This window comes from Xenopus laevis, chromosome 4L (assembly GCF_017654675.1).
Source record: "Xenopus laevis strain J_2021 chromosome 4L, Xenopus_laevis_v10.1, whole genome shotgun sequence".
NCBI classification, from domain to species: Eukaryota; Metazoa; Chordata; class Amphibia; order Anura; family Pipidae; genus Xenopus; species Xenopus laevis.
This window is the reverse complement of record NC_054377.1, coordinates 123,565,149-123,579,051: the sequence shown is the minus strand read 5'-3', so window position 1 is coordinate 123,579,051 and position 13,903 is coordinate 123,565,149. Positions and strand designations below refer to the sequence as shown.

At 34.0% G+C, this 13,903-nt stretch overlaps 1 protein-coding gene across 2 annotated transcripts; it reads left to right on the top strand.

Moving 5' to 3' along the window:
* The first annotated feature begins 3,140 nt into the window (after positions 1-3,140).
* On the top strand, positions 3,141-12,658 carry LOC108714581. 2 transcript variants are annotated; one of them, XM_018258938.2, is made up of 6 exons: positions 3,141-3,658; positions 5,727-5,840; positions 6,920-6,938; positions 7,038-7,072; positions 9,547-9,587; positions 12,158-12,658. In XM_018258938.2, exons 1-6 carry the CDS (start codon positions 3,394-3,396, stop codon positions 12,290-12,292), a joined length of 609 nt encoding a protein of 202 aa, XP_018114427.1. In that variant the 5' UTR covers positions 3,141-3,393; the 3' UTR covers positions 12,293-12,658. The 2 variants fall into 2 exon arrangements, with proteins under 2 accessions (XP_018114427.1, XP_041446690.1); XM_041590756.1 differs by having other exon boundaries at positions 5,718-5,840.
* The last annotated feature ends 1,245 nt before the right edge of the window (positions 12,659-13,903 follow it).

The following is a 13,903-nucleotide window of genomic DNA, read 5'->3' as shown; positions in this document are numbered from 1 at the left end:
CCCAACACACTGCCATTTAGTGTATAACTTACATTTATATTATTTTTGCCAAAGTGCATAATCTTGCATTTATCAACATTGAACCTCATTTTCCAGTTTGCTGCCCAGTTTTCCACTTAGACAAATCACTCTGCAAAGTGGCAGCATCCTGCATGGAACCTATAGTTCCAGGCTAACATTCCTTAATTTAACCAGTAACCTTCTGTGTGGCACAGTATCAAATGAGTTAGCAAAGTCTAAGTAAATCACATCCACTGCTATCCCAGAATCGAGGTCCCTGCTTACCTTCTCATAAAAAGAAACTAAGTTAGTCTGGCAAAGTCAAAAGGTAAAGTGCCACACTCACACAACTCACTGTTTGTAGTCTCGGGTGCACGCTGAACTCCTCTCTGCACAGGTTCTTTACACTTAGATAAACAATTGCAGCAGCACTCCGATATGTGAAAAAAACTTTTTATTCGTGCAACAACGGCAACGTTTCGGACTATTCCAGTCCTTTATCAAGCCATGTTTATCTAAGTTAGTCTGGCAACCATGCTGGCACACACTCATAGTATTATGATTTGCTATGAAGAACAGTAATTTATCATTTATTAAACCTTCGAAAAGCTTTCCTACCGCTGATGTCAGACTAACTAGCCTATAGTTTTGAGGCTGAGAACGGGATCCTTTTTTGAATAGTAGCACCACATTAGCAATTCACCAGTCTCTCTGCACTATGCCAGACCTCAATGAATCATGAAAAATTAAGTAAAGAGGTTTGGCAATCACAGAGCTAAGCTCGCCAAGTACCCTGGGATGAATACCATCTGGCCTGGAACTTTGTTTATATTAACATGTTCTAGTCTCTTTTGAATTTCTTCATGTGTGAACCATGCATCATCAGTTGTATTACTAGGATTGGAAGGAAACTTTCATTAACTGGTTCCTCATTTGTGCAGACAGACAAAAAATCTGAGTTCAGAATCTGCGCTTTTTTTTTGTTTTCATCAACCAGCTGACATCCGTCTGATATTAAAGGTCTCACCCTTTCCTGCTTAATTTTTTTACTATTAACATACTTAAAAAAGAATTTTGGATTCTTTTTACTGCTTGCTGCAATATCCTTTTCCATATCAATTTTAGCTTGCCTTATAGCTTTTTGCATCATTTATTGGCCTCCTTGTACCTTATAAATGATTTGGCTGTCCCAGCTAACTTGAAAGCCTTAAAAGCACGTCTTTTCTTACCCACCTCAACACCAACAATTCTATTGAACCAAAAAGGTTTTGCTTTGCAACAACGTTCCTTGCTTACTAGGGGAATATACTGACGTATATTTATTAAGCAGCATTTTTAGAGACTTCCCATTTTTTCAGAATTCCAGGGATATTGTATAAAGTCAGATATTCTTTAGTTTCATACTATAGTTAAATACTGGTGCTCAATCCAAAGTCTCCACCATTCAGCAGAAGTGCTTACTTACAAACTTATGGTAAAAGTTATTGCCTGTAGAACTCAATTAGGCAGGTCTTTCTCTACTTGCCACGCGTCCTCAGACTCCAACCCAGAAAGATATGCAGAAAATCAAAATTGTATAATACCATTTAATATGTCTAAAATTTTGTTAAAAACAATTTGCACTCACATTTAGTTTTTAGGATCTGTCAAATATAAATATATAAGTCTGCAGGGCTGCTGTTTGATTCCAGCGGAGGATTATGCTTGAGTGAATACGTCACCCTTGCCTGACGCATTTCACTGGACGAATCAGCTTCCTCAGGGTACGTGCTTCCTTTTAAAACCCTATCGTGCTTGGTTGCCATAGCGACCATCCAAAATTGCCTTCCTTGCATTCCAGTGATTCATCTCCTGCTGTGTATGCCTTCAGGGATGAGTGCCAAAGCAATCAAGTGATCACTATTTTAAATACCTTAGAAAGAAGGAAAGAAGAAAGAACCTTGCTTTGTGACTGCAAATTGCCTTCAACGATTTAATCGTTGAAGGCAATTTGCAGTCACAAATCAAGGTTCTTTCTTCTTTCCTTCTTTCTACGATTAATTTTATCCTTGCGTGTACTTTTTTGTTATAAAACAATTAATAAAGAAAGTTAGTAAAACCCCTTTTATAGTATTCTAAATACCTTGCTTCTTTCTGTGTAAATCAAGGATTGTTGGAATTGGAGTTACTTCCTAATACTTAAATGGTTTTTATCCACTTTCTATATCTGATTTCTGGACTTCTATGCATAGGGGGTTGTAATTCATTAACATTATGCAACAATAGAGAGTTGTAGTGCAACAAAACCATCCTGATAACAATCAATGGTTAACACGGGGCAGATTTATCAAGGGTCGAATTGAAAATTCGAATTTTGAGTTTATGGGAGTTTTTATATCTCCCATAAAGTCTAAATTCGACCCTTGATAAATCTGCCCCCATGTGTCGAGTACATAAACAATAAGAATAACAGTATATAAACTGATATAATAATATGAATAAAACTATATACAGTAAATAAAGTTTATTTCAGTTCTTAAATATAAAATGCTTGTGTTTACTCAGATTCCATTTATAGTTATAAAAATAAATCAAAACACCTTAGATACTGTATTTATAAAAATGCTATTGAGTTAATGTCAATATTTAATCCCAGTGGAGTGAACATTTGCATATTATAAATCCACTTGCTTTCCTGTAATGTAATGTCCTCCTGTAATGTCCTAACACAGGACTCCCAGAAAGAAATACTGTAATAATAAACTGACGCAGAAATATATATTGAACCCTGAATGCAGTGTCTTGTCTACTCATCACATTGAGAACAATCCAACTCCAGATCCCAATACTGTATCAGGATTACCTAAATAAGCAAATAACGTTCCCTGTTTAACATAAACACTTGCAGGAGAGTAAACATTTTTGCTTGAAGAAAATAATACATTGAGAAAAAGCTAATTTTCACGCATAGGTCTTTAGCTCTGACCAGATATTTATTATACACCTACTGTAATTTCCTCAGGAAGCTAACACCTGGGGTCATGAATAAGGCAACAACTCCGTGTTGTTAATTCACAAGAGAAGATGAAAGGGTCAGAGCTCTTACTGATACTGGCAGCACTGCAAGGTGAAGCAACACAATAAGATGGACATGGGGGGGATTGTTTTAGGTGTTTTTGAATTGATTAAGTTTGTTGATTGATTAAGCTTAAATTTCTGCCTTGTTTTCATGTTTATTTATGGCTACAAATCTGACATTCACTGCTGTGTTCTAACCTGCTGAGGATTGATATAAATGAATGCCTGACTTGTTTGTGCACTTCAGCTTCTCTCTCTCAGAACATAGAAGTATCCCAGATCCCTGAAGTGAATGTCATAGAGGGCAGCACAGCCAACCTAGAGTGTAGCTACAACATGAGCAACTTGGATCTATCCACTGGCGGGTACAAATGGCACAGACATATGCTGCACGGGGCTGATATATTTCGGAGTGATGAATTTAAGGACAGACTGACCAAAGAAAGTACAGAAGATTTCCTGAACAAGAGATCAGCCAGCATACAGCTGCACAATGCAGGACTCACAGACACTGGACTGTATTTCTGTGAAGTTGAGTTTTCTGGTCCGATGCAAATTACAGGACACGGTAACGGAACTTTCCTCAATGTGACTGTGACAGGTAAGGGTGTTTTATTCATAGTCATTTGTGTGTATTATTTATTAGGATTTACTTTTTAAACATACATGCTCTAGTTTGGCCGAGTCCCCCCTGGGCATGAACTACATGTTATACTTGTGTACTGAGCATAAATTGCCATATACTTGTACTGTGCCTGGGAGCAGAGCTGCTTCTCAGGGTGCCCTCATACAGTGGTGCCCTTTAGAATAGCATCATACAAGTGGAGGGATAGCAAATAAGATGGTTACAATAAGATTGTAGCAAAGCTTTTTGTGTTGTACAACCAAAGATTTGGGGGATGCTGGAAGTTATAGTTCACAGTGGAAGGACCATATGTTAATCAGTCCTGCTTCAATAGAAATAGATACAAGAGCTCTGCAAAATCATTCTTATCCTAAAACTAACACCCTCTTGCAAGGCATAACTTGTGGGTCGGTGCATGATATCATAAAAGATTTAAAAGGAAAAACCTAAACTGTATATATCGGAACACATTTTTGCAATTTGTCATCTTTAGACAATACATTAAATGTGCTTGAAGGTGACATATTTTCAGGCCACAGATAGGACTGTGACATTGACAATGAATAAGTCCCACACTGCGCAAGGTATGGTGTATGGCTCATGTTCACTTTATGCCTTCTTTCAATCCAGAGTATCCAGCCTAGTTACCATGGAGCATCCTTGTGCTCTCTGAATTTGAGGATTATTTTGATTTCTTTGTTATTTAAACTAATAGTGGCTGTTACTGCAAACATCTAGTATTCTTCTCAAACCCACTGAGCACAGCATTTCACAATGAGTGATTTATTATCTAATTTTTCCGGTTGTAATTTGTCTCTTTTCAATGTTTTTTTCTTCTTCAAATATTTATATCTCTGTTCTGCTTTTCTTTCTTATGTTGGAGGCCTTAATCCATTGGGACCTTTCTCCTGGACTTGTAATACCAATATATATTAAGCCATAAACAATGAATCGATACAGGAAGTGACCTCACATGTGTTCTAATGATCATTGCAGATTATAATATTATGAAATCCATATATTATTATTAATATTATTGTTATTATTATTAAAACATGATTTAAATGGCCCTAGGCCAGTGTATATTATAACAATGTTGGACCCTATCCTGTAATAACCATATGCACCAAAGTAAAGTATATTTAAGGCTTCTTACACACAAGTTTTTTTTAAGTGCACAAAGATGTTTTATTGACAGTTCCAAAGGCAACCCTCTATAGCAATTTTGTGCTACAGAGGGCCAGACTTTTTTATAAAACATTTTTATACCACGCTCACTTTATAGTGGTAGCAGAACAAAAACCCAAATGGTTGCTCACTGTAGGGATATCACTGATCATTCACACGGGGCTCTGACTGTGATTTCTGCAGTCTCATAGGGGAATGTAATAAAATTCGGGAATGGAAAAACTGTTCGCAATGCGAAAAGTTAAGCCTTTGCGCAAGCAATTTTGCTTTGCGCGAATTTAATGCAGCTTTTGCGAATCCGGAAACTGTTTAGAGACCACTTCCGACAGTGAAAGACCATTTGCGAATTTTATAGTTTGCGCCAATGTGCAGTAAATGTAATAAAACATCTTACTGAAAAAGTCGTTATGTTTGCTCCAAAAGATTACGACTCCTTCAAGCACTTAAAATTCGCACTGCAATAACAGTTAAGGAACAATATTCCATATATTATTTCTTATTGGTGCCAATTGTTTTGCTCTTTGCAATTTTAATTACATTCCCCCCTTAGTTTTAGGCATTTATTGGATAATTGTAATAAATTCACCATTTTAATTTTAATCTGCATAACACTCATTGACATTGCAAGATGTAGCCAAATACATTAAGTACAGATCCACTAGTTACCCTGAATGCACGTGCTACTCATTGTCCATATGTATGTAGCCTTATGCAACTTTTTATTTGTCTTGTCTCCCTAATGCAATATTTCCGTATAATGTAACAATAATAAATGGTGCAAGTTCATGGACAGACAGCCCACCAGAAAAAGAACATTTATTTAATATATTGTTGTTTCCTCTCTTAGCTTTTACAGGAAACATTGCTTCATCAAATAAATGTACTGCGTATATTGTAGTTGGGGCTCTGGCCTTGATTTCTACAATCTTACTTGGTGCTTGTCTGGGATATCTGCTTGTCACTAAACATGGTAAGCATGGAATTTCCTTCATATGTCTTATCCAATTACATGAAAAAGTTTGTTTAATTAAGCACAAAAATTTATCACTTTCATCTCAATTCCTCTCAAAAACCTGAATGTGATTTAGCCAGGCCACCTTGATGCAGAGAGAATATAGATTACCCACCCAGGTAGTGGGTTCAACAATAAATTGTCAGTATCATCTCCTCACTATAATCATCTCCTACTAATCAGAGGACAGAGAGACCCCCGAGACTTCCAGTAAGTAACAGGCTGTGGGTTGAGAGTATTATTCAGATTCTATTTCCAAAAAAAAAGATGATTTTATGATCTGTTCTGTATAATCAGCTTAAGTCTTCCATCCAAATTGCCTCCTAAATAATGGAAAATGATAATTCAAAATAAGTATAATTAAAAAAACACCAAAATGTCATCACGATAAAATGCTAAAAAAATATAATAATAATAAGGCAATATTCTCTATGTATAGCAGGACTGATATATCAGTTCTGTGCTGTTTATATGATCAGGACTGTAAAGCTTTAGTGATCTATGCATCCAGATAGTACTATTACAGCAGCTGAATCTCCCTTTTCTTTTACTTTTGTGTCTGTTCAGTTCTTCCATAATTCTCATATAGTGCTCTAATATCAGTGCTGATCAAGTAATTACACCTTGCTACTAATACTGTACTTATAACCTGCACTTAGTAGTGCCTTCCCGGAAAAGAAAATAATTTCCATTTTTCCGGAATAGAAATCACCAATGAGTTCATTGAAATTATTATTTTTTATTTTATGGGGCAAGTAATCAATTATTCCTTTGACAGGAAGATATCAATTTAGATTTTAATATTCTCTGTCTTTATACATATTATGCACAACATTAACCTGTAAATTGGGCCCTCTTTAATACGTAATTGGTGGTTTATGTGTGTTATCCTAAGTTTAATGTATTGAGTTTTATAAATACATGTCAATAATAATAATACCTATTTATGAGTCAAAATTTGTGTACAGTATCTTTAAACATGAACAGATATGGACTTGTTATATATTAAAATGCATATATTTTCCCCATCTTCATAGGTTCCTCCACCAGGGATATGTAAGTCAAATTTCATTTATATGCAACTTTAGAATTTGTTATAGTATCTGTGCATGGGATACACAAATGCATGTTTTCACTTTCTCCTAATGTTTGCAGGAGTCCTGTTGTCTGCACAGATTTAACAACACAAGGTATAATTGATGTACAAATATGACAGATTGTTGACAAATGTAACTGTTACACTGTGCACTGTACTGTCCTCTATTAATATCTACAGTATGGGGCAGATTTACTAAGGGTCTAAGTGAATTCGAGGGAATTTTCGAAGTAAAAGATTTAAAATTCTAAGTAATTTTTTGGTTACTTCGACCATCGAATAGGATACAGCAACTTCGAATTTACTTCGAATTTGATTTGAAGTAAAAATTGTTTGAATATTCGACCATTCGATAATCAAAGAACTGTCTCTTTAAAAAAACTTTGCCTTCAATACTTCGCCAAGTTAAACCTGTCGAAGTGCTATGTTATCCTATGGGACCTTCTACAACCATTTTCTAAGTCCCTACACATCGAAGTAAAATCGTTTGATTGTACGCTAAAATTGTTCGAATGGTTCAATTCGAACAATTTAATCGTTCGTACGATTTTACTTCGATCACAGGATGTCCAAATTCGGTGAAAAATACTTTGATTCGATGGTGGATATTTCAATTCGATGGTCGAATTCTGAAGTATTTTATACGGAAGAGCACTGGGGCCAGCAAAAAAAAAAAATTATGGTGAATTATGACTTTTAAAAGTCATAATTATGACTTTAAATCTCATAATTATGACTTTTAAACTCATAATTATGACTTTAAATCTCATAATTATGACTTTTAAACTCATAATTATGTCTTTAAAAAGCCGAAATTATGATTTTTAATCTCATAATTATGACTTTTAAACTCATAATTATGACTTTTAAATCTCATAATTATGACTTAAAATCTCATAATTATGACTTTTAAACTCATAATTATGACTTTAAAAAGTCGAAATTATGACTTTTATTCTCATAATTATGACTTTTAAACTCATAATTATGACTTAAAAAGTCGAAATTATGACTTTTAATCTCATAATTATGACTTTTAAACTCATAATTATGACTTTTAAATCTCATAATTATGACTTTTAAACTCATAATTATGACTTTAAAAAGTCGAAATTATGACTTTAAATCTCATAATTATGACTTTTAAACTCATAATTATGACTTTAAAAAGTCAAAATTATGACTTTTAATCTCATAATTATGACTTTTAAATCTCATAATTATGACTTTAAAAAGTCAAAATTATGACTTTAAATCTCATAATTATGACTTTTAAATCTCATAATTATGACTTTAAATCTCATAATTATGACTTTTAAATCTCATAATTATGACTTTAAAAAGTCGAAATTATGACTTTAAAAAGTCGAAATTATGACTTTTAAATCTCATAATTATGACTTTTGCAGTCCTGCTTGCAGCTGAGCTTTCATCTACACAGGACATTACAGGCAGGGCATTTGGCTGCAAGCAGGACTGCAAAAGTCATAATTATGAGATTTAAAAGTCATAATTTCGACTTTTTAAAGTCATAATTTCGACTTTTTAAAGTCATAATTATGAGATTTAAAAGTCATAATTATGAGATTTAAAGTCATAATTATGAGATTTAAAAGTCATAATTATGAGATTTAAAGTCATAATTTTGACTTTTTAAAGTCATAATTATGAGATTTAAAAGTCATAATTATGAGATTTAAAGTCATAATTTCGACTTTTTAAAGTCATAATTATGAGTTTAAAAGTCATAATTATGAGATTAAATGTCAAAAATTCGACTTTTTAAAGTCATAATTATGAGATTTAAAGTCATAATTATGAGAATAAAAATCATAATTTCGACTTTTTAAAGTCATAATTATGAGTTTAAAAGTCATAATTATGAGATTAAAAGTCATAATTTTGACTTTTTAAAGTCATAATTATGAGTTTAAAAGTCATAATTATGAGATTTAAAGTCATAATTATGAGTTTAAAAGTCATAATTATGAGATTTAAAGTCATAATTATGACTTTTAAAAGTCATAATTCACCATAATTTTTTTTTTTTTGCTGGCCCCAGTGCTCTTCCGTAATTTTACGCTTCAAAATTTGACCCTTGATAAATCTGCCCCCATGTGCTGGGACAAATGTTAAGTAGATCTACCTTGTAATGACTGTATAGGGCTTATGTGATATAGGAGGATTAGAAGTTATTCCAAAGTTTTTGGAAATGTATACTTGTCATTTATTTGCTTTAGGCCAATTCATAATAATAATAACATAATAATTCATAATAATTAACATAATAATTCAAAAGTATCTGGGGGAAGCTGCGGATAATAAACTTGACTGTAGCAAGTAATGCGAGTCAGCAGCTGCAAGGGCAAACAAGGTTTTGAGTTGTATTAAAAGGGGTATAGATTTGTATGAGGAGGGGGTTATTCTCCATTATACAAAGGCGCCATCTAGACTAAAGTCTCCTGGTTTCAAACTGGATATTAATGAATAAGAGTAACAATTCACATCTAAAACTGTGCCTATTAATGGTTCCAAACTCTTTTTCCTCTCTTATTTCTTTTATTCTAGCCTTGAGATCTGGTGGGGAGCCCAGTCACTCATTACAACAGGTGATAAAGTTAGTTGTTTACAAAAAATCTGCTGCAGTCACGGCATATAAGTATTTTTTAAGGAGTTATTTTGAATTTTACCTAAAAATCTAAAGGTATTTTTCAGTCAAAACTCACCCTGAAGCTGGAAATAGCTTGAATCCAAAAATACTCCAGCTAAAACCTGTCAAGTTCATGTAGAAGTCAATGGCAGAGGTCCCTTAAACTATGTGAAGATGTTCGTAGCCTTCATGATGTTTGAGTTTTTTTCGGTTGGTTTCTCTCAAAAACTCGATTAATCTGAGCAATTCTAGGTTTTTTTTTGCCAAAAACTTGATTAATTCAATTATTCGAGTTTTTCACCTTGAATTCACTGTTTTTCCCATTCGAGTTTATTCATAAATTAGAAACCATTAGAGGTATAAAAAAAACTCGAAAACCTCTAATGACCTTTGTTAAATAACCCCCTATAAAAGGGATTAACTCCCTAAAAGTTTTCCTATGTTTTTCACCCTTATCAAAAGGTTACACCTGATAGTGGAAGGATTGTTGCTATTAAGAAGCATGGATTTTGTTTGGGATGTAGCCAGTATTTTTTAATTGTTTGGATTCAGATTGTTTGGATTGTTTGTTTCCTAACTTGTAGAGGACTGTTTAAAGGACAAGGAAAGTCTAAAATAGAATAAGGCTAGAAATGCTGTATTTTGTATACTAAACATAAGCATGAACTTACTGCACCACAAGCCAAATCAAACAAATGATTTATGCTTTCAAAGTTTGCCACATGGGATCACCATCTTGTAACTTTGTTAAACATCTTTGCCTGACCCTGACCCTGCACATGCTCAGTGTGGTCTGGGCTGCTTAAACAAAGCTGCTTGAGTTCTGCATGGCTGGGAAGTAAGGCGGGGGCTCCCCCTGCTGTTCATAAGTATGATTGTTTCCCTGCTCAGCAGTTAGGGACCATCTGACAATTAAATGAAGGGAGAATTTCACTGCATACAGTCAGGTTTCTTATAAAAACGGTACACATTTTTTAATTAAAGTATATTGGAGATAGGTTTCTTTTTCATTAAAGAAAGTAAAAATGGGATTTTATTTTTTTGCCTTTCCTTGTCCTTTAAATCTAACTGTTGGTTGGTTGCCATGGGCAACATCCCCAGACATATTTATCTCCAATTTTAGTAAACATGCCCCTTAGATTTTAGTCAGACCATATACAAACCCCTAATGGCATGTAACTTCAAAGTTCTGATTAACTGAAGGCAACATTTTTTCCCAGATGATGTAGTTGTGTTGTTTGAGCTCAAATTGAAGTATTTTAAATGTGTACATACATTTATTGCACAGCACTGAGGAATATGTTTGCACGTCTTAAAATAGTGTAAAATTGTATGAAACTCTAATTTGGCTGTCCTGGGAAGCCTAAGCTCCTAAGAGACTGAGAGCACCTTATTTACTCCTTGGAGTTCTCCTATAGAAATTACATCAGTTTTACTTATATACTCAAATGCCTTCTAGTTCAATAACCTATTATTAGGTCCCACAACATCTTTAAATTTCCAGAGGTTCATGGTTGGTCCAGTATGTATGTAACTGTTATAATAAGTGCAGGGCTATTAAAATCACCAGAAATCCTGTGCAGGATGCAGAATTTGTATTAAAACAGATATTTTGTTAGATTTTGTATGTACTGAAATCAGTTATTTGAGTGGAATTAGTTATTTGAGTGAGTGAGAAAAACGCATTATTTAAGGAACGATTCATCAAAGTATTTTCCTATGGCTAATGGAACATCACAAGCGTTAATTCTACATTTCTGCACAACGGTATTCTAATCGCATTGCAATACTTATAGAATAGAATTAACCCGAACGCATTATTTACATCTTTTACTTTTACTTTGAAATTCAACACCTCCTAAACAACATCAGATGGATTAATAGAGGAGCTGTAGTGAGGAGCTGTAGGGCAGCAATTAAAGACCTTTATGAGAAATTGGAGCCTTACGTACCGCCACTAACACATTTTCATGATACTGTACCTTGGGCAGATCTAGAATGCACTACATTCTGTGTCATGGAATTATATTAAGTTTCCCAGGGAAAGGAATGGCTAGAAATACTGTAAAAAGAGACTTCTACTCTGCCAGTGGTATCCCAAATGTCTTAGGTGCTATAGATTGCACTAATAACATGTAATTATATCAAATGCCTTAAAATATCGCACAAAATAACGCATGCTATTAAATACCGCACACAGTTCAGCTAAAATGAACATAAAAATATCACTTCTTAAGTTAGACAAGTAAACTTTTAGTGAATCGATCGTTAATTCTAAAAATATAAGAAGTGATAAATGTTTTCCGGCATACTATAAATAACACTCACTTTATCAACCTTTAGTGAATCGACCCCAAGGTGTTTATTGAACTATCCCATAAACCAATGTTTGTTAAAGTGTTGTGAATATTGTAAGACATTGTTTGTTACACATTAATGTACATGAGTAACTTTTTGGTACTATATAAATAAATTATGATGAGGAGGCATACTGTCTTATAAAGAGGTGTTCTTGTGCTTTTATTTCAGGGGTCACAGAATGCTGGGGATACCCTGTACAACATGAACAATGATCAATACATTTATGCTGTACCTAAAGGCCAGAAAAAATCCCAGTTCCCCAAGGAGTGCCTTGAAGTTTCTTTGTACAGTGAGATTCCATAAATGGCAAATTACCAGCCAGGCATTAAAACACCGGAACATATTTTGGAATCCTTCTTATACAGTATCTCACTCTTAGATCTAAGCCATTAAAAGAAACTGTCAGTCCATGTGGAAGTAATTTGAAAATACAGGGGCTGATTTATCAAAGATCAAACCGAGGGATCCCAAAAGTCTGATCACTTTTTGAATCAATTGTGTGGAATTGACATATTTACATTTGTTAAAAAAGACTGATGTGTCCATGTGTTCTATTGCTTTGTGTTCTATTGCTTTGAGCTGTCATTGCTATTCTACCCTTAGGGGCAAATTTATCAAGGGCCGAATTTAAATACTTCGAATTCGAATATCGAATTCAAACTTTTTTCATCGAATTTGGGCATTCTACGGTCGAAGTAAAATCGTTCGAACGAACTGTTAAATCCTTCGAATTGAACAATTCAAACGATTTTATCGTACGATCGAACGATTTTACTTCGACTTCAAAAAACGTAGAAAAATGCTGTAGAAGGTCCCCATAGGCTAACATACCACTTCGGCAGGTTTAATTTGGCGAACTATTGAAGTCGAAGCTTTTTTAAAGAGACAGTACTTCGATTATCGAATGGTCAAGGTCGAAGTCACAGTATCCTATTCGATGGTCGAAGTATCCAAAAAATTACTTTGAATTTCAAATTTTTTTACTTCGAAAATTCCCTTGAATTCACTTCGACCCTTGATAAATCTGCCCCTTAATGTTCAGTACCTAGTTAATGTTCAGTGCTGCTCCAAAGTAGTCCTGCGTTCTATTAATTGTCTAAATCCTTGTTGGTTTCTGGGAATATAAAGTGGGAATAAAGAGATCTAGCATTGGGCTTTCTGTAAATAGTGAATTGCAGTTTTTACCTCCCCCCATGCCCATTTAAGAATTCCTTATTGTGCTGGGCTGAGAATCTCATGTACAACAGAATTAGGTGTTTTATTCCAAATAAAAAGTGATCCCTTTGCTTATATTTGTGCTTATATTTTGAAGGGCTTGAAGTAAAAAATGTCTTAAAACTTTTTTGATTTTACAAGCTCTTGGATGTTACACCATTTTCTTTTTGTTCATTGAAAAGTAAAACAGGGACTTCTACTGGGCAACCAAAGTTTTGATGTAAAAAATTAAATTGAAGTATGAAGTGAAATAATACCGTTATTGAATTGCTAAAAATGTGCTTTTAAAGGACCCTCCTTCTTCAAAGATCCCAGCTAAAAATGACTAGTGATGGGCGAATAAATTCACCAGAAACAAATTTGCAGCAAATTTCCGCTGCAAGAAAATTCATTTGTGAAACTGCAGCGACAATTTGATTTGATTTGCGAAAAATTCACTAGGTCAAAAAAAATTGGCGCTCCTATAAAAATTGCAGCACATCAAAATTTGCACACAACAACATTAACAATATCATATATATAAACAATATCTACCAAATAAAAAAAAAAAAAGAGCCAGCTTGAATATATTGCAATATATGGACAAAGCATTTTAGTAGCTTAATGCACAGAATGATTCAGTGTCCTTAAAAGGGCATGTAAAGGCAAAAAAACTAAAATCTAATTTTTACTTTCTGTAATGAAAAAGAAACCTATCTC